Genomic DNA, 19,596 nt, shown 5'->3' on the forward strand with positions numbered 1-19,596 from the left:
CCTAAGCCAATTGGCCTGTGATCTCACTAAAGAGCTCAACTTCCCCAGAACTCCAATTCTCGGTCACACTAAGCACAGCTACCTCCCCAAGTCCCTCCCAGTCTTACTGTCAAACTTTGGTAAAGCTGTGAGTTTTTGCATGTTTTCCTTTTTGAACCACAAATACAAAGTGTATCAGCTGATGAGAATTTCTGGAACACTACCTTATGGACTTTTAATGACATAGGCTCTCCCCTTGTGACAAACACTGACTTCAGCGTAACTGCATTAACGTAAAAGAGGCAAGTCCCACCTGTAGCTCTCACCAACGGTAACAATCTCCACTTCACTATCTGTTGAGGTAACATTTATTTCTTCATTAGCAGTGACCTGGGGTGTGGAAGATGCTTCAATCACCACAACATCTTCATCAATACTTCCTGATGAGAAAATAAGAAAAGTTTGCATACTTCATCTCATGAGCTGTCATGAAAAACCAGGTTTTTTTCTGCTAGACTTAAAACGTAGAATTTCATACAGTATGTCAAAATTTCAAGTGCAACTGTCATATATGTGACCTAACTAATAGAGGTAGCAATTATATTTTAAATAGTGAAGTGAAAATAAAAAGACCGAAGATATAAAGAGAGGAAATAATACAGCTATGTAAATTAACGTTCTACTGTGTACTACAAGCAATTCTGGTGAGTTTTATTAGCTGTAACACAGTGAATTCAGACATTTAATATAAATACAAAAACTTTCAGGCTAGCAAAGCAGGAGTGGTTTTTTATCTTTAATAGCTTTATTTCTTCCTTGCTCATAGGCATTCCAATCTCAAGGTTAGACAGTAGAAAAAACAAAAAGCAATGCACTGACTAATAAACATTCTTTCCAAAGCAAAATGAAGATCACAAATAGTGGTCTTACAAGCATCTTTAAATCTACATTTTCACTGACATTCACAGTCTTATACCAGACAAAGTTAAAATGGAACCATTAGCAGCAATAAAGCAACCCACAAAATCAATTCTGAAAGAAGTTCTGATAGGAAACCATTTCTGGAAGAGTGGCTGAAGTTCCAGCCTAATGACGAGACATGGAAACGTCTCTACAGCTACAATATTGGCAGTGACAAGTTTGAGCTACCTAAAACACTTAAATTAGGCTATGGATTTATTCACTACAGCAATATCACTGAGCAAAATGAGCTAGTTAGCTTAGAAATAGCAAAAGTCTACCAATCTGGCAGATCTCTTTTGAGGGCTGCCAATTTCCTTAAGAAAATTGCTTGAACAACTAGGTCTCCACCTAGTCTGTACACACTGTTCCAGCTGCTTTACCCTATGACAAGGCATATGCTCCTTTTTTCATCTGCAGTAAGCAACCGCTTCCTGGCCTAGTAGAAGGATGCACTGCTGTAGAAGAGCTTCACATCCGCTAAGCTACATCCTTGTTAATGTAACAGGAGAGACTAACAAAGGTCTGGGGTGGTGGGCAGGGCTCTACTCCCACCCTCAAGCTCTAAGGCTTCTTGGTTTTGGAAAAAAAAACAACAACAAAAAAACCAACATGAAATTGCATTTCAGATTTTCCAACAGTCTTCTTTTGTTACTGGAGATACTCACCCCAGAGAGACGGTGCCTGCAGATGGAAAAAGTCATGCTTCCAAAAACTGGTATTCACCAAAATGTCATGATCAGAAGTAGTATGCAACAAAATCAGTTCTCAGAACTTGCATGACAACTGTGGCAAAAACTGACATTACTAATACAGTGTCTACAAAATAGTCACATGCTAAAATTGAAAAAAGAGGAGCCGTTTTCTCAATATGAAAAAACTGCAGTCAGTCTTCAACACATTCAGAGGTAAGTAAACATTTGCCTGTCATTTCTAACACACAACTTCCTAACACAGATCTGTTCTAGTGACTTCTCAGATAAAACCAGCCAGCCGGGCAGCTGCTCTGGGCCTAACACACACTTGTAAGTAAATTTGTAAGAATTTTGGGAGTCTGAATGTCCTCAGACTCAACAATTACTTAAAATTATGACAGGTGAAAAAAAGCACAAAGATTTCAACCCAAGTGTGATCTCATTATTTCTGTAAACAGCACCTCTTGGAAGCATTGAATACCATGTAAATCCAGTGCATAGCCCTACCTCACCTCTGAGGCAAGCTTCTTGTGAAAGCAAAGCCCTCAGCTGGTATCTGTGCAATTTAGATGCTCACCTTTGTGGCTTAAGAATTGATTTTACATGCTCCTTTTAAAGTAAATCTTTAGCTGTGGTGTCATTTTACTGACTGCAAATTAGTCAGAGAACATCAGGATGGTTATTGGCTGAACAGTTCTAAAAACTCCAAAATTACTAATTGGGTCTTCAGTAAAACAGGCAAGGTTGCTATAAACATCCCCAGCTGAGCTGGATCTCAGCCTTCTACATTTCCTACCCTGTGCCTTTTAGCAGCATTATCAGAAGTCAGAAGCACAAAGTGACCAGGTTTTCATCCCACAGAGGGCTTTCAGCAAGACCAAACCGTAAATCAATAATATCCAATTTCTTCCAAATAGAGACTGATAGAAGTCTCTAAACTATAATAAATGTCTTACAAATATTTCTAAGATTATATTCCTAGCATAAAAACAACCAATGTAAGTTATGATCACTTATGATTTTGTGACTCATTTTAAGTAAGAGGATCGTTTGTGCAAGGTCTACTAGAAGCATACCAAGCACATGTGTTTGAAGTCTGCATATTTTAAAAACATATCTGTTTCTGGAAGAACAGCATGCAAAAAAAATAATCAGACAACGTAAACCAATCACTTTCCTCTGAACAATAATTATTAAAAGTCAGCAACACTGCAGGTAAACAAGCAACACAGGTGTAATGTTTATAATCCTCAGGAAGTAGTTCTGTAACTTACCTGAGAGATGCAAGTAAGAGTTCTGCCAAAGGCACTGAAATCTCAAGGCTGCTGGGTTGAAATACACAGACCCTAATCCTAGCAAATCCATGCTGTTTGTAAATTGACGTAAAGTAACTTCACAAGTTGAGTTGGCTTCTGAAGGTGAGCCTGACCAAACCGAGCAGCTTGTTAGCCAACTTAAATTTTGAGCTCATCACCCCACAAAGGCAAAGGAAACCTCCTTCAGTGAGATGACTGACATGCAGAAATAAAACAAATGGATTGTCAGAGCTTTTGCTATATGGTTTCTAAAAATACTTGCTCAAGAGAATTTTGAGGCACTCAGATGTGCCAGATGTTTACCACACACTCTTAGCAGGTACCTGGTAAAGCCATGGCTACACTGCAGTAGTAAATACCTGAACATACCTAAGGAACCTCCATAGGAGTATGCTTTGAGTATATACACCTATAAAGTAAACTTAAGTTTTTAAGCCTAGGTTTATAAAAGTAGCTCCAATTAACATTTTTATGCTGGTAGTGCATAAAACCAACAGAATCTGACATTTCAATAAATCCTAGTTTTTATTCACTGCATAATTTACAAGACATACCAACAGCCAAGGGAGAAACATAACAGGAATGTACTGGATGACAAGATCCTTGCATATCTTTCTAAGTATTACTTTTGACCTTGCATTTCACTGCACAGGATGTTTTTATATATTCCACTGTGATGAGGTACATACTATTTGTTTTAATGAATAAAACAGTCACTGACCAGTCATTTTCAGTCTGGACTGAGGAAACTTGACCTTATTTTAAGTATAAATATTAATACCTTACTCATCAATGCATCATCTCAATGCTCGACCCTGTAAGAGGCAGCTAAATCCGTCCAACAAGTGTTACTGGGCTAATGCTATCCTACTGCATGTTATTCTCCCTTCAAAGAGAAGAGACTAGACCAATGGTAGAAAAGTAGTTATCCAGATTTAAGAGTTTTTTCTAACTACTCTCAACATAATACCCATGGTTATACAGCAAACAAAATTACCCTCCTGCAGGTATATGATACTCCTCTCTGCCACCTCCTGAATCAGAAGGCATAGCAAGCAAATTATACTCTACCTGTAGTGACTAAATTAGCCTTTGGGCTACCACTAAAAGATTCATTCATTTTGAATGAGTTAGTTAAACCCAAAAATTCTATTGACAACCACAGGAAGAATTTTATTATTTTCTATTCTTTTTTTTTTTCTCTACCCAAATCCACAAATTTTATTTCACAGCACATGCAAAACACCAACTTTCAGTTTGTAAGTTTTGCAGATACCTCCAAACTCAGACTCACTAACAGTAGTTAGTAATTAGGTTTTGTATATGACCCTAATTTGAACAGGCTAAAAATGATAATAATCCCTTAACAAGCAAAACAACCTCCAATCTAGCCACCCCCAACCTACATCAAAGACAGCAAACCTGTCAGATTAATTTATTAACCTGAAAATAACTCAAATAGCATACTACTTTGTTGTCCATTATTTAGATCGTTAAACGAGCATATCTTCTCCCCAGAAAACTGTAAGATTTCAAAATGGTATCTGCTAAGAGCTGCTGACAGACCACAAGCAAGTTCTGGGAAGCAAATTTTTGTTTTAAATACTTCAGTAACCCAGAAGTGATAGGCAAGAGGTGAAGCTGTGTTATACACAGCACTGTTACTTACCTTCAGTGGACCATGACATGATCTGCATATTAATCAATCATCAATTAACACCAATATCCCACAGAGGACACAAGTACTACTACTCCAACATCCAAATTTATGGTAGGCCAACTAGTGTCCTTCCTAGAGGGTACTTTGCAATTAACACTGGGTTTAACTAGATGAAATATTACATGTAAAACAGTGAAGCAGTTTTACAACATCCAGTTCCCAATGAGACAGCTTGACCAAGCGTAAATGAAAAAAACATTTCAAACAAGACGTCCACTCCCAGTGACATCTTATTTTGAGTTCCAGGCTTTCAATGGATCAGACCAACACCCACACTGAGGCTCATGTTCAGCTGCAACAGGCAAAACCAAGCCATGAGAGCCAAAAACCCAGGCTACAATCCTGTGAAGGAAGTCTCTTACATCACCCAACAGCCACAGCAGTACAGAGATCAGAAAGCTCATCTTTGCCTCTTCATTCTTCATGGACAGCTGCGAGTTAAAGTGTCTTAATGCCTTTCTGAATTTGCTGATACTGCTTCTACAGCAGCTTGTGATGGTGAATTCAAGGTTACTACAAGGTCAGTAACTGAGCTTGAAATTGACAAAAGAATATCCTACTAGTGTTAAGGAGCACTACCTGAGGTTACTTGGAATATATTTTTCCACGAGCTGTGCAAGACAGGAGAAATTTTCAAGAACATACAAACTGTGTAGTACTCTGGTGGAAAAGATGTTAAACAACCAGAACTTAGGGGATCTCATCCAACCATAAGCTATGCTGATAGGGGTCATCTGAAACTCTACCTACTATTTTTAAATCATACACATAGGTCTTGTTCCTATCAGCAGCAATACAGCAAAGCAACTCCAACAGTTGCTTTCAGCACAAAAAGCTGCAGCAGCCATACGCTACTCAGCTCCTCCCAAGCCCTTTTCTACTAAGGGACACATCAGAAAGGGTATGGCTTCCACTTCCCTGCTCACTATTGAGATAAAAGCTCTCAATTATGAGCTGTATCAGTTACCGGGGGAAGAGGAGAGCTTTTATTTTCAGGAGGGATTAAGTAACTAAAAAAATCATTAACAACAGGCAGATCACTTCCATTTCATGCATGTTTATCTTCAACTGTTAATAGAAACCTGTTTAAATAAACAAGCAGCATTTCACATTCAGATTAGCATTTTCACCAGCCTCTGGCTTTTAAAGCACCAGATGTTTATATTCAATATTCTTGGAAGACATACAGTAAGTATATTAGTGGATTCAGGCTCAGCTTGCTCCAATCAGCTTTGAACAAAAACTGGAGCAGCTTCTCATCAGCATTACATTCTAAGGAAAGAAACAAGGCTTGTCTAGCACTAGCTATTCAATAGCACCGAGTAATGTGCCAGACTTGAAGGAATTTTAAACCCTGTTAGGCCAACAATTTATGACAATGTAAAATCCTACCTTTTTTAAAAAAAAAAAAACCAAACAAAAACAACAACAACATTTCTTGTGGGTCAGATTTACTGCCAGCTGAATCATGTAAAGCTCAACACCTGCTCCCAGTTCTGCTTTTTTGAGACTTCCCTGAAAGACTGGCTGCCTCTAAGTGTCACCCACAGCCTTTTTATATCCAAGCTGAAGTTTTACTGCAATATTACAGAGATCCAATTCCAGTACCAAGTTGAAATTCTGCCACCCTTGATATGGAAAGTCAGAGGATTTTCTCTCTAGACGTTTACACATGTCCTCCAAGGGCCAGAGACAAGCTTCTGGGCTACCTGAACAAAACACAGAACCAGAACAGCCATTCCACAACAAAAATGTTGCTGCTTGCAGTTATCTTATCTGTAAGCTCTGTTTTTTTATTACTATCAACTTACAAATTTGAATATATACCCCTGAAAGCACTGCAATTTCAACTGTAGCCATATCATTAACCTATACAGAGTTGTTTTCACATCATCCACGTCCCCAGCCAACCTCTCTCTCTCCTGAGAAAACTTCCTGTGGCCATCTTTACTTTAATGAGGACAGTGCCTTTTGTGGCAAGTAGTTGGTAAAACTGTATCATCTGTTCCCAAGTGTCCTGATTTGGCACTTCTTCAGTCCCCTCACACTCCTGTAGTACAGAAGTTCCACCAGAATAGCTGAAAATTTACAACAGAAAAGGGAGGAGAAGCTCTGTGAAGTGTTTGGTGTTCGTTTTTTAATTTTATAAAGACTTTTATAAACAGTTTTGTTAGAACAAACAAAAAACCCCACACCTCCATTCATATCATGTTCAAAAAGTAACCACAAATTCCGTTAGCTACAAGCACTGACTTATTATTTGTTGCAAGAGAAGTGTTACTTTAATTCCTTGCAATACTCAAAACGTTTTCCCTAAGAGACCTCAATATTTGAAGCAAACAAGTATTCTGACATATCCTTAATACAAATTGCTAGTAAGGAGACCACAATAGTGCAATGATGGTTTATGAAACGTTTAAGTATTACTAGATCCATTAAATTGTATTCTTCTTTGCTGATTATTATTTTCCTCCTTTTCTAAGTATCTCCTCTAGTGCTTTTACATATATGCTGCAGGCTTCATGCTCAGCAAAAGTTCTGAGTATTTGAAGGTGTTCTATGATTTCAGCAGATGCATCATGAAGGTTGTTTCATGTGCTGGGGTGAACTGTCCCTACCATTAACAGGCTACAATGGCACTGCTTAGCAACATCTTTTATAGATAAGAAGTAACATCATACTTGCCCATTATACGGGGATGTCACATATCTGTTTTCCCAGCTGGCCCCTAATTTCTGTCCTAATTAGCTCAATAAGCAGAAATGCATTATCTCACAGCAAAAAGCTACATAAAGCATTAATCACACTCTTCTCTTACTAAAAATAGGACACTTGCATAAAGGAAGTCTGCTCAACTTCCCACTCTATCTTCAGTGTAAACAAAAGGCTCAGAACTTCTCCATCTATACATACATCCACTGGAAAAATAAGAATACAGAATTTACATACTTTTAGGCAGAATTACTTCTCAGCTCACTGTATCAGTCCTGAAATACAGCTGACACAATACACATTCTTTAAAGCATATCTTGTTCCAGTTACAGCTTATATCAGTATTTCCATCTGAAATTAACTGGTGCAGAGCTAATCAACATGAACAAGAAAAGAAACACCACTTCATAAATGATCTGTATTTTTCAAAGTCTATTTCAAGTAATATAAAAATAAAGCTACCAGACAATGTACTTATTTTTCCACATGACTGGATGAAGGGCACTACAAAGTCCAGACTTTCTGCCACCACCATGACAGCACACCGAATGTTGGGAAGTTACCTGAGCAGTTACTCTTCAAGGGAAACTGGTGTTAATTACATTGAGTTTGAAGAGGGCAGAAGGTTTTACCAGCTCAAGTAGATACACAAAACAACCCTGGAAGTTCCCTCTCTAAATGCATTCGGTGTATTTGGAAATAGCTGGCTGCCTGAGAAGCCATAATCCAGGCTCTCATACATTCACTAGTTCAGTGTTGCAAGGGGAAGAGTGTTGCTAATGGTACTGTATCATTTTAGATTTACAAGAAACTTCATCTTCTCCGAGAATGAGAAGAAACAATTAACTAGGAAATAGGAAGTCCTGACACAATAGCTTCCCAAACTTATTCTGTTGAATGTATGCATGCCTCTAAGTTAATTATTTGCAAATTATGCCTTTCAATATGCTTAGGCATGCATTTCAGAAACATAACATGCTGAAGCTTAAAAAAAAGAAATAATAATAATAAATATGTTTCTGCCCCCACAAATATGCATAAAGATAGCTAAGCCTGCACAGTAACCCTTCCCTTTTAGAGTTATTTATGCCATTCCAACACTTCACGAGTAAGATTTTTGCATTACAAATTTTACTTCTCATATTAAAATAGTACATTAAAGAATAACATGCAAATTATTTCCTGTGATAATGAATAGCAAGTAATAATCTATTTAGTACCATGGCTCTGTTTAAGCATAAATCCTCCCCCATCGTGAACATACACAACTTTTATTTTTATGATGTGTACTTGCAATTTCCAAGGCTTTTTCCTCAAAGGAAAGATCAGCACATTCCAATATATGGTTTCACTTTCCGGAATGCACCACCAAACAGTAGATATACAAAACATGGCAGCACAGATTAACACTGCTGTGTCCTGAGCATCCACCTCCCCACGCTCTACAAACAACTGAAATGATTTGCAGAAGGCATAGCTGCAACACCATCAATGTAACTAGCCACAGGCTGGCAAATGCCTCTCACTCTGCAAATTTATGAAGAAAGGACTTCTAAGACAATTGGGAGAGGGAAAACAAAATAAATCAATATTCACACCTATCTTCAAACACTATCTCAAGACATACTAGAGAAGCATCTGTGTAAATCAACTGCAATATCAGTGCAGTGACTAGGTAAAGCATTTGGGGTATATATACACATATATATGATACAGTCCGTGCACTGATCGTGCAGTTGCTTTGCATAATTTCAGGCCTTAGAATTTTCTTTTATTATCATAATAGTAAAGCTAACATCAACTGAGTCGTATCTTACCGTCTTCTCACAACAATCAAGTCTATTAATTTAATTGTCAAGCAATGTTAACTGTGTATTGACAGGTGTGTTACTGATAGCTCTTTGTACCTTTTGAAATCATTCAGAATTGTAATTCCAACAATCTGTTAATAAACCTATAACAATTAAACATTTTAATGCAAGGTGAAAGCTAGCATCTTTAATGCTACTTAACAGATTTTAAAAAATGGAATGATTCCACAGCATGTGACTAACTAGATTCAGCACCTTCAAGTACTTTGTTTAAAAGCCATTTATTTCAACTTTCACATTAAAGGATTCTTGACTTATAATTTTTCTGGAAGTTCTGATCATCCTTTCCCATCAAAAACTTTATGGGCTAGTGTTTATATTAGTATTATATTAGGTTTATTTGGAGTATAACTTCTATAAAAACACAAAACCAACTGCTCCAAAGCACCTGCAGAAGAAAAAAAAAAAAAGCAAAGCATACTATAACAGAAATACCATAGGAATTCAAATTTACCTGAAGGTACAGCTGTATTGTTCTGGTTTTCACCAGGTGACACAAATAGGTCTTCCTCCCCTTCAGTGGATGAACTAGAAGAAGATTCACTACTGAGATCATTCTCACTTGAACTGCTAGAGCTGGGTAGCAAAGCATACTTTCTTCGAGCTAACACCTCCCTTTTTTTCCTCTGCATTAAAATTCGTTCCTTCTGATTCTGCGTCCGCTGTGAGGAACTGGTTTTCACAAATCTCTTTCTATATGGAAGTCTTCTTAAAGAACTGCTGTGAAAACAGGGCCTTTTCATTAATAATCCAGGTACAGACTCTGCCTCAGTCCGAGGCCACTTTTGTGACCTTGCACTGTGAGTTCTACTCGCAGCATTCAGCACTGCCTGAGAGTGTCTTACAGGAGCATCTTTTTCTTCATCAGATGTTACTGTGTCAGAGTCTCCAAAATGTAGGCTAGATGAAGGCGAAGAGATACAGTCACTAAAAGAAGAGTCATTGTCCTCACTCTGTGTTTCTAGATGCTGCCTCAATCCCAAGACTCCTTGGTTTTCTTTATCAGGACAGTTCTGTGTGTATGAAGGACCAGCCTGCTGGCTCTTGCGCTTTTTTCGCACCACAAGACTTTTGTCTTGGTCTGTACGGTTGCCATTCATATCCTTCTGCTTCTGAGAGTCACTGCATAAGTGAGAGAACTCATTCCCTACTTTGCTGGCAATCATCTCCACTTCCGCAGGGAAGCTTTTGGCTGCCCCAATAGGCTCAGGGTTCAAGAGGATCCCCTTCAGGCTCTCTTGTCTCTTTGGTGCATCAGAAGGAACTTCACTCTTCATATCCGCTTTTAGAGTATAAACTATATTACATTCAGGAGTCCATTTAGACATGGGAAGTTTTAAGAAAGGCCTAGAAATAAACAGACATACATCAAACAAATGGAACAAAACAACAAAAAACTCAGCACGTTTCTCAAAGAATGAAAATGAAGCAAGAAAAAAGTCATTTATTACTCAGGCTAACACCACCTCCTCGGGAAAAGCAAAACAGCATTCAGTAGCATACTGCTGTTCCATAATAATGTTACAAATCCAGCTCATCAGTGTAATTTTGAATTAAGACAGAACTAGCATTATTTGCATTGAACAGACGTTCTCACCATCAGCCAAAACACTATCAGTTTCACAAAGGAAATATCAATGTGTGTCTGTAAAAAGCTTGAATGATGTCTGCTTTACCAATGCATCAGTTTTACAGAAATTACATCATCTTTAGCTAGACAGCTCCAACACTTCACCTTCAACCAAACTGTATTCTCAAGGCCTGCACCTTCCTCTGCAACTGTATATGGACAGCAAATACCTTGCACACAATTCAGTGCGATGAAACTGTGCTACAAAAATCAGTTGCTTAGAATTCATGATTATTTTCTGAAAAAGTAAAGGATAAAACAGGAGATATTTTGAGCCTTAGTATTTTGGGGTAATAAAAACCCTTTAATTAATTACAGTTTCTCTTGCATATATCACATGTACCCCCTAATGGCTGGTAGCAGGCCGCTTCCCCTCTGGGTCAAACTATCAGGCTGCCAGCACATAACAACATAAGCCTCAAAGACCATTTCCAAGAAAAAGAAACAACTGTTCTACCAGAAAACTACTGAGAGACATCAGCAACAATAATGTCAGTAATGCATTCAGCTTCACCTGGCACCTCAGCCTTGTTTCAGAATTTGGTTCCCACTGGGATAACCCCCAAGCACTCTTTACAGCAAGAAATATCACTCTTTTGTTCCTCTGGTGAATAAGGCTATTGTAGACATTTGACACTTGCACTACTTCAGCAGCTCTTCATCACCGCCCACCTTGTTTGAATGAACATCTCCTGTGCTCTTCTGGCAGAAGTGTTACAAAAACTCTGAAACAGACTATGCAGCTGAACAAACTGAAAAACAAATCCCCCTACCAAATCAGACACCAACCTGATTCACTGCATGAGCATCCTGCCAGCAAAACCTGGCTGATGGCAGCCAGTGCTAACAAGACAGCTGCTGAAAGAAAAGAAACAAAACACACAGAACTGAACCTTACATGGAAACAAGACGCCTTGGGCAGCACAGCTGGAATATCCACGAGGCCACAAAAAAGCCTAAGTCAGCAACATGGTGGGTAGCACTGCATATTTACATCACTATCTTCTGCCTGAACCTCCAGATTAATTCTTCAGCATGCCGACATATGCTTACGTGTTGCCCATGTTTAAAGCTCATTTGTTTATATAGAAAGAATCAGTACAAGACTGGGACTGCAGAGTCGAACCAGCATGTCTGAGATGGCTTCACAAAGCAACGCTGCCAGCAGCAGCAGTGAGCGAGGTGCTCCTAACATCCCTCAGAATGACTTATCTGTTTTTGCAATAGGTATAAATGGATGCGTTATTCCTGTCAGCCCATGCTCTCCTCAGAGCCATAAGCAACCAAATTCTTCAAGTGATGCACTCAGGAATAAACATTTTGCACAAGGTATACACGTTGCAGTGCTAATATCTCAAGAAGGCACAAGTTTCACTGGATCCTTCTGCAGAGCAGGGATCCTGCAGGCTTCAGAACCCCAGCTGGAAAGATCCATTTGAATGTTCTCACCAGGAACCTTGCAAACATCTCCGTCAATTAGTGTGAGACCTATAACCTCTGTTCACTAAGAAAGCCTGCAGATGGTTATGCTTTCCATCAATAAATTGAAAGCTACTAAGAAATAAGTATTTTCAATGTCTAGGCGTAAGAAATATGCATATTGCAAACAAGTCCAACGCCTCTACAAAGAATTTAAGATAAACTTGATGAGGAACTCAAACAAAACAAAACAAGTAATTTGAACTCATTAAATTAAGATCATCTACTGTTCAACAACTACAAGATCCTATAAAAGTCTCCCACTAAGAGTAGCCTTGAGAAGCTTTTCCAGAAAGTAATAAGATGTAGTAAATGCTTCTCCTCCTTAATCAAAACATTTTCCTATTAGACAGTCAAGTATTCAAGGTGTAAGAGAAGCAGTATCTTCTTTTATGCCCCTGAAAGACTCGGACAGCTGTTAACAAAGCCATCTGAAAAACATAAATCTAAGTTCCTCTCTGAAGTGAATGACCTTCATTCACAGTCATCAAGTGCCCATGACTTATCTACTCATCTTGCAAAATAAAGGCTGCTGATATTAGCCACTTCAAGACATACAGCACCACAAGAAAATTCATGCAGACTGGGACAGTTCCTCAAAGCTGCTGTATCAGTCAAAACTCAAACACAAGTTGGAGATCTTCACAGCAGACAAAAGTTTATGATGACATACAAGCAAAATTTGAGTTATCACAGCAAGGTGTTTCATCATGAAGAACTAATTTCACTAGTAGCCATTGAGAAGTACAACGGCACTGAAGCCAGCACTATAAAAAAGTGAAACAGCTCATCACATATGAACTCAACCTTTTCTTGTAAACTTGATTAATGCATGTAATCTCTCATCATTTTGAAAATATGTTTTCACACAGGCAGTAAAATAGTCATCTTGCTTTACTTAATGAGAAATTACCTCCTTTTTACATGTTAAAAAGCACCTTGCTCAACTCCCTCAAGGCTGGCTGCAGTAAGCACACCATGCTTTACACACATCCACCACCTCACAGAACGCTGGCCTATCTTCAGAACATGCCTCTTACACGACACCCAGTGATGGCTCTGCCTTGTCAGTGTAACACACCTCAGCCCAGTTCACCACGCAGAACATATCTGCCAAATAAACTATTCTGCTTAAAGCCAGCTTGATGGAAAGCAGAGAACAGATCTTCATATACAGATGAGCAAGTTAGCAGTCGATTTCCTTGCCTTCTATTTCCTCTCCTCTCTGGTTACAGTCATTCCCTTCTGACTGTACGCACTCCCCACGCACTTACAAGCGATGCAGGTGTGTGGGGTTAAGCTTAGAGAACAGCGCAGCTCAAAGTCTTCTGAACACGACGGCTCTGGAGAGCACCAAGAGCCTGCAGAGCATCCTGCTATCATCACCTCTGACAGCATGCTGCAATTTCACTGCTGCAGGAATTCTCTGCTTACACCATTTGTATACCCACGATCACAAAGCGACATCCGACAAGCAAAGTTATTTCACATTATTTCAGAAAGGAAATTTCTATCAAGTCCTAACCTGTATTTTCTTTGAAGTTAACTAAACTTACCTTGTTAAAACTTCTAAAGTTAAATCCCTTCCCTAAAACATGGCTTCTACGAGATTAACATTATTTTTACTATGGTAAGCTAATATTGGTACCATCAACTTCATCAGGAAACTTCTCTGTTAACCCCTGATACATACACAGATCATCTTCTGTACACTGTTCCTACCCCAAACTTTATTGAACTGGCGAATGTAGAACAAGCCAGTAAATGGAAGTATAATACACACCGCATCTTGAAAAAACAGCAGCCATTCTTCTCCTATCATTAAAAATACACCTTTTTATTTTTTCAGCAAGGCTATTCCATCAGATGAATCAAGACACCAAAAAGTGGGTAAACAAAAAGCCTAGAATCTGTGCAAGATCTTGAGAAAAGCAAGATAACCTATGGGCTATTACTTCCCGTTCTCAAGGGCAGAGAGCCAAACCAGACTGATTCATGCATGACTCTGATGCAATGGGAGTTGACAGAGGACTTTTAGAGCCATTTGAGAAGCTGCACCCACAATGTAAGTCTATGAAAAACGAATCTCAGTGCTACTCTGCCCTGCTCCAATGAAAACAAAGAATTCCCTGGAGCAGCCCATGAAAAAGAAGCACCTATTAGCCTGGAAAGGGGAGTCATTCCCTATTCCTTCCTGCCTATCAAGTAGGAAAACAACACAAATGTAGTGTAGCAAGAGCACAAACATCCAATATTCAGTTCCACTGCCAGCAAAACAAGTGCAATCAGATTTCAAAACGTTATTGTGCCTCTGTTTCTTCATTTTAACCACATAATGATGAACTCCATGCTTTAAAAATTTAAGAACTAGTTTTTAGTATGCTGTATTTTGACCTTCTACTCTTCACTCAAAAATAAAACAAGCAATTGAGAAAACAAATTAAAAAACGGATTGTTTAGGATCTATGCATCTTTACAAAACAGCAACAATCAGAAGGTAATCTGAATTTGTTTGTTCTGATGCTATTGAGCACTATACTGAAGTTTTTATTCATGGGGCAATATTAAGTACTCCTAAAAACCACCTCCTTTTCCTTTTCTTTTTCTTTTTTTTTTTTTTTTTTTAATTATTATTATTTTATTTATTGCATCAACAGCAACACAGTTACTCGAGAATTCTCCAGACACAACTCTTCCCTTCTGCCCTTCAGGAAGGTTTATCAGACGCACACGCGCAGTGCTAGTTAGCAACCACACGACAGCATTCTGGAGACAGGTTCTTGCCTGCAGCTTCCCAAGGATGCTCCCTTACACCCAGCCATGAAGACTCGGCCAACGCTTTGCAGTGCAGTGCTACAGTTACCAGCAGAGCAAGGCAGGCTGCTTACTCCAAGCAGCCAATTCCAGGAACCATTCCTGGCTCCACACTTCAAGTGAAACAATGTCATTTCAAGTACAAACTACTCCTATTGATCTTCGCAAAGATGTCTCAAAGGCAAGTCAGACCACAGTAACTGCAACCAGCAGGAACCCGCCTCTGGACCTGCAAACTCCTTGATTTCATGGCTGACAAAGATTCCTCAGGGACCTCTAAGGGCGGTTTTCTCATACACAGCACAATTCAGATCAGTAAAAAAGTAATTTTGCAACAGAAACATCAAGCCGGCTATGAAACAGGCGCAGGAAAGCTCTGTTATGCCACATTACATAATTCACCTCTCAAACTTACTACCTTGGTCTCCCTTAGCTTTAATTTTAAGAGAGGCTACTGAAAGCATCTCGCTGTCTCTGACATCTTTAACAGAATCCAGCACAGGACAGCTACAGCACAGCAGCTCTTCCCAAGGACTGGATGTAGGGCCCGGTTCCAGCTGGAACACAGGGAATGCACGGAGCATGCGCAGCTGGAAGCATCTCAGCTAGATGAGCTGGCAGGCTACAACAATTCTGCACCGAGTCCTACCAATAACAAGTTCCCTCTCCTGCCATACACACAAGCTAGTCCCAGCCAGTTAAGGCACCCACTGAAATCCTAGCACCAATCAAGCGTCAGTAAAGCACCAGTATGCACCTACCCACTTGAGCAAGGAACCTGCTTGGCTCTGCACAAGAGATGCATGCAGTTGTACTGGACAAACAGTGTCCACAAGGCACATCCTTCAGTCTAGACATTTCTTCGCTCTGTCCTAGGCTTAAACTCAGTTAACTACACATAACACTGTATAAATCACAGTTTTAAGACAGACACATTATGATTTGGTAATCAGGAATGTTTCAGCTTCAGCAACTTCCAAGACAAACATAATTGCAATGAATTTGGGAACAAGGACTTGCAGTTTTATAAAAGAATGACAAAATAGGATTTTTTTTTTTTTTTTTTTTTTAACTGGAGCTTAAGATCTTAACCAGGAAATCTGGTGAAAATCCGCCTTAGTCAATATTATGAGTATTTCCAGGGACAGTTAGAAAAACTCTGAATTACAAAGCCACAAAAATTATTTGGAACATTCCTTTTTAGTCCCTTCGGCAGTTTTGACCTTTCAGGTACATGTAACTATTCTTAACATAGTATCATTTTGCAAACACTTTCCTGAAAAAGCTTTCAGGAGCTAACTATGACACCATCTCTGCTCTTTGCAACTTCAGTTCACTAGCACAAAACCTAGGCTGAGGCTGCATTCTGTTGGTTTCAACAAAAGCATGGCAGACTTAGCAGCAGCTGATCACTGCTACTTGCAGTGATAAAACTTAGGGGACTATGACTAGAGATGCTTATCCCACTCATATGCTGTGTATGTCTCTTATACTTCATTACTTAACGTACGTTTTTAAAGCTTTGTACTTGACAGCAAACTATGATAAAACTGACCTCAAGGAGGCTGTGCATTAAATATAGCTTTGAATAACACCTGCTTATGCTGAATTCATCTCTCTGTACTATCCCCACTGTTAAGTGAATTAAATTGTCCTGATTTTTCCCTCACCCCAGTACTTTCCCCCCATGTATTCAAATGCCTGACACTTGAACCTGTGGAGTTCAGGAGCTGGGGTGACCTTCTCAAACAAACGTACCTTCTCAAACAAATGGTTTTACTGTTGGAGAAAATATGAACAATTGAAACAAAAAATTATTGGTCTTGGAAAAAATACAGCAAATGCTGGCAAAATAAACATTACTGCAGCATGGACACCTCCAGTGAAAGACCCGTTGGTACAATTGACCTGGTTACAAAAATCTACAAAACAGCAATTTGCACAGGGAATGCTGTGAATCTTGTAAGATATATTCTTACTACATTTTACAAAGATGTGAAATATGAACAAATACTTTGAGCTGCTGGTCACCCTGTGCTCCCAACATAGTCACAACTGCAGCTCTAGCTGTGAGGGCTTCAATCTTCAATAAAAAGATGTTTCAACATACAGGACTTGAGGAGTTTTAAAACTGGAAGCTTAGTGTCATATATTTTTTATTTAAGTAAAAGGAAAGAAAATAAATACACAGTCTTTCTGTCCTATTAACTCATGAGGAGGTCATGCTTTACTGTGGATAAGGGCAGGAGAGGTGACTGGCTGCTCACATCTTCCCCCATCAAACCTCGCACATCAACAAGAGATGATCTGAACTGGGAGTAACTTTGGCTAATAGCACTTCTTGGCCTCCATTAAGTCCCTCTAGCCAACAAAAGGGAGAATTAAATACATTTAATTTGCTGGAAAACTACTTGGATAGCAAAACCTGTATCTGTTTTTTTTGTTTCTAGGAGTGACAAAAATATTCTAATTCTTTTTGTCAACAAAAACAGATCCAAAATAGTTCCATGGCCATAATTAATCTACCTTTGGAATTTTCCACTAGTTACAACAAAGACAAGAGAAGTCTTGATCCAGCACCTGAAAGCCTAGTGTTTCTTTGTTAATTTGTAGTAGATACTCCCCAAGACATTATCAAGGCTCTCCGTGCCGAGCAGTCAGCTCTTCTATTTGTGTCACACACTGAAGTCACTGCATTAGAATTCAAAGAAGGTTCTACAACGGCAGCAAGCGCTCACCTTCTCCATAACAACTCCTTTAGGAGGAATACCTCAGCACCAGGGTGAATCGCACAGCTGAGGCTCCCAGCCTCCCTCATCGTTTCCCACAGCCACTGTGGGCTTTGGGAGCGCCGGCTCCATCTGACAGAGGGGAGACCTTGGGGGTGCTACAAGGTCGCTCCAATCCCCCACATGAAGCACCCAAACCAGCCTCTTGCTACCTGCGGCCCCGTTCCCACCTTACAAACCTTCACACCTCCGCCGCTCCCGGCCCACAGATCCGGACGAGCAACACGGCAGGCCAAATGCATCCGACGGGTTTTGGTTTTTCTTTAGGGGTTAAGCGGCAGAACACCAACTCGGCGGCCAAAACAAATGACGTTATAACAAACCCCACGGCACACGCAAAGAAAAGTCATTTCCGTCAGGGAAATATTCGTGACGGGCTTTCAAGGAGACGGAGCCCCCCGACGAGCGCCGGGGCGGCCGGCAGCGGAGCGGCGGTTCCCAGCGGCAGCGCAGCCCCGCGCTCCGCAAACCGCCGGGGTCTCCCGCCTCGCGCTGCCCCCACGCCCCGCAGCCCGCCCCGCAGCCCGCCCGAGCGCAGAGCGGCCCGCCGGAGGCAGAAGGCGGCCCGCAGCCCCCGCCGCCGTGCCCCGCGCCCCCGTACCTGAGCAGCGAGGCCGAGGAGGAAGAAGCGGCTGCCGCCGGCGCGCCGCTCGGGGCCAGAGGAGAGGAAACGGCCCCAACGGGCTCCGGAGAGTACCCGCGGCCCGGCACTGCCCGGAGCCCAGCGCTCGCGCTCCGCCCGGCCCCGATGCCCCGCCGTACGACGGACGGCGTTCCGCTCTTGCGCGGCCCCCTCCGCCGCTCCCTCCCAAGGCGCAGCGCGACACTCGGCGCTGCTTTCCAGCAGTCCGCAAAGCGCAGCCTCGCGGCTTCCAGCCCCTCCTCCCGGCTTCCAGCCCCTCCTCCCCGTGTGCGCGGCGCCCCCTGCCGGCCGGAGGCGGCACCGCTCGGAGCCGGACGGCGCCCGGTCCGCCCCGCCGCGTTCCGCAGCGCTGAACGACGCTCGCGTCGTTACCGACGCCAAGGCGGTCACTGCGGAACGACGCAGCGGGACAGCGGGGCCTGAACGGCTTCTGGGAAGGATTTCCTCAACGCAGGAGCGGAAAAAACAACATGAAACTATGTCTCAAACAAGGAAGAAGGAGGTAAGGCAAGAGTCCAATAAGTGCCTCCTAGACAGCGCAGTTCGGCCGGCAGGAGGAGAGGAGCCTTTGGGACAGCAAACAGCGGCTGGAAATGTCAGGGAGCGCAAAAGGTGCACGGCTGCGTAATCGGCACGGAAACAGCAAGTGCTGCGTCTGTGTGTAAGGGTGCGAGCGAGGGAGGAACGCGCAGGTGAGGGCAGAGCAGAGCGGCTCCGGATGGGCTGCAGTTCTCAGTACCGCAGAAACGCAGATCAGCCAGCACTGCTTGCTGGGGTTGCCAGCAGGTTATTTGCTTTGCTCTTTCAGGCACACAAAACACGGCACGCTGCATCCCACCGGAGCTGAGTAAGCCCTCTGACACCGTGCCACGTCTGAAACAACCGCTGAAACTGGGGAGAATGGGGAACGGTGCAGAAATAGAGCATGAGTAACGCTGGGCAGAGCTGGGCTGTGCTCCGACGGCACGGCGCCCAAGGCTCTGTGCAG

General features: G+C 41.3%; 1 protein-coding gene across 9 annotated transcripts in view; it reads right to left on the minus strand.

Moving 5' to 3' along the window:
- Positions 1-19,596, minus strand: part of RNF111 (ring finger protein 111) — a 52,176-nt gene that overhangs the window by 26,518 nt on the left and 6,062 nt on the right. For 7 of the 9 annotated variants that reach the window (XM_042875678.1, XM_042875681.1, XM_042875682.1 and 4 more), the window contains exons 2-3: positions 9,708-10,600; positions 293-419 (exon numbers count right to left, since the gene is read on the minus strand). In XM_042875678.1, the coding sequence (XP_042731612.1) occupies positions 293-419; positions 9,708-10,581 (1,001 nt within the window). In that variant the 5' untranslated portion in view covers positions 10,582-10,600. Of the gene's footprint in view, positions 1-292; positions 420-9,707; positions 10,601-18,566; positions 18,690-19,347; positions 19,366-19,596 lie in introns of those variants that run through there. The other 2 variants (XM_042875679.1, XM_042875683.1) reach the window with 2 other exon arrangements.

This window comes from Lagopus leucura, unplaced genomic scaffold, assembly GCF_019238085.1.
Source record: "Lagopus leucura isolate 7727_CA_CO unplaced genomic scaffold, USGS_WTPT01 Super-Scaffold_100015, whole genome shotgun sequence".
Taxonomy (NCBI): domain Eukaryota; kingdom Metazoa; phylum Chordata; class Aves; order Galliformes; family Phasianidae; genus Lagopus; species Lagopus leucura.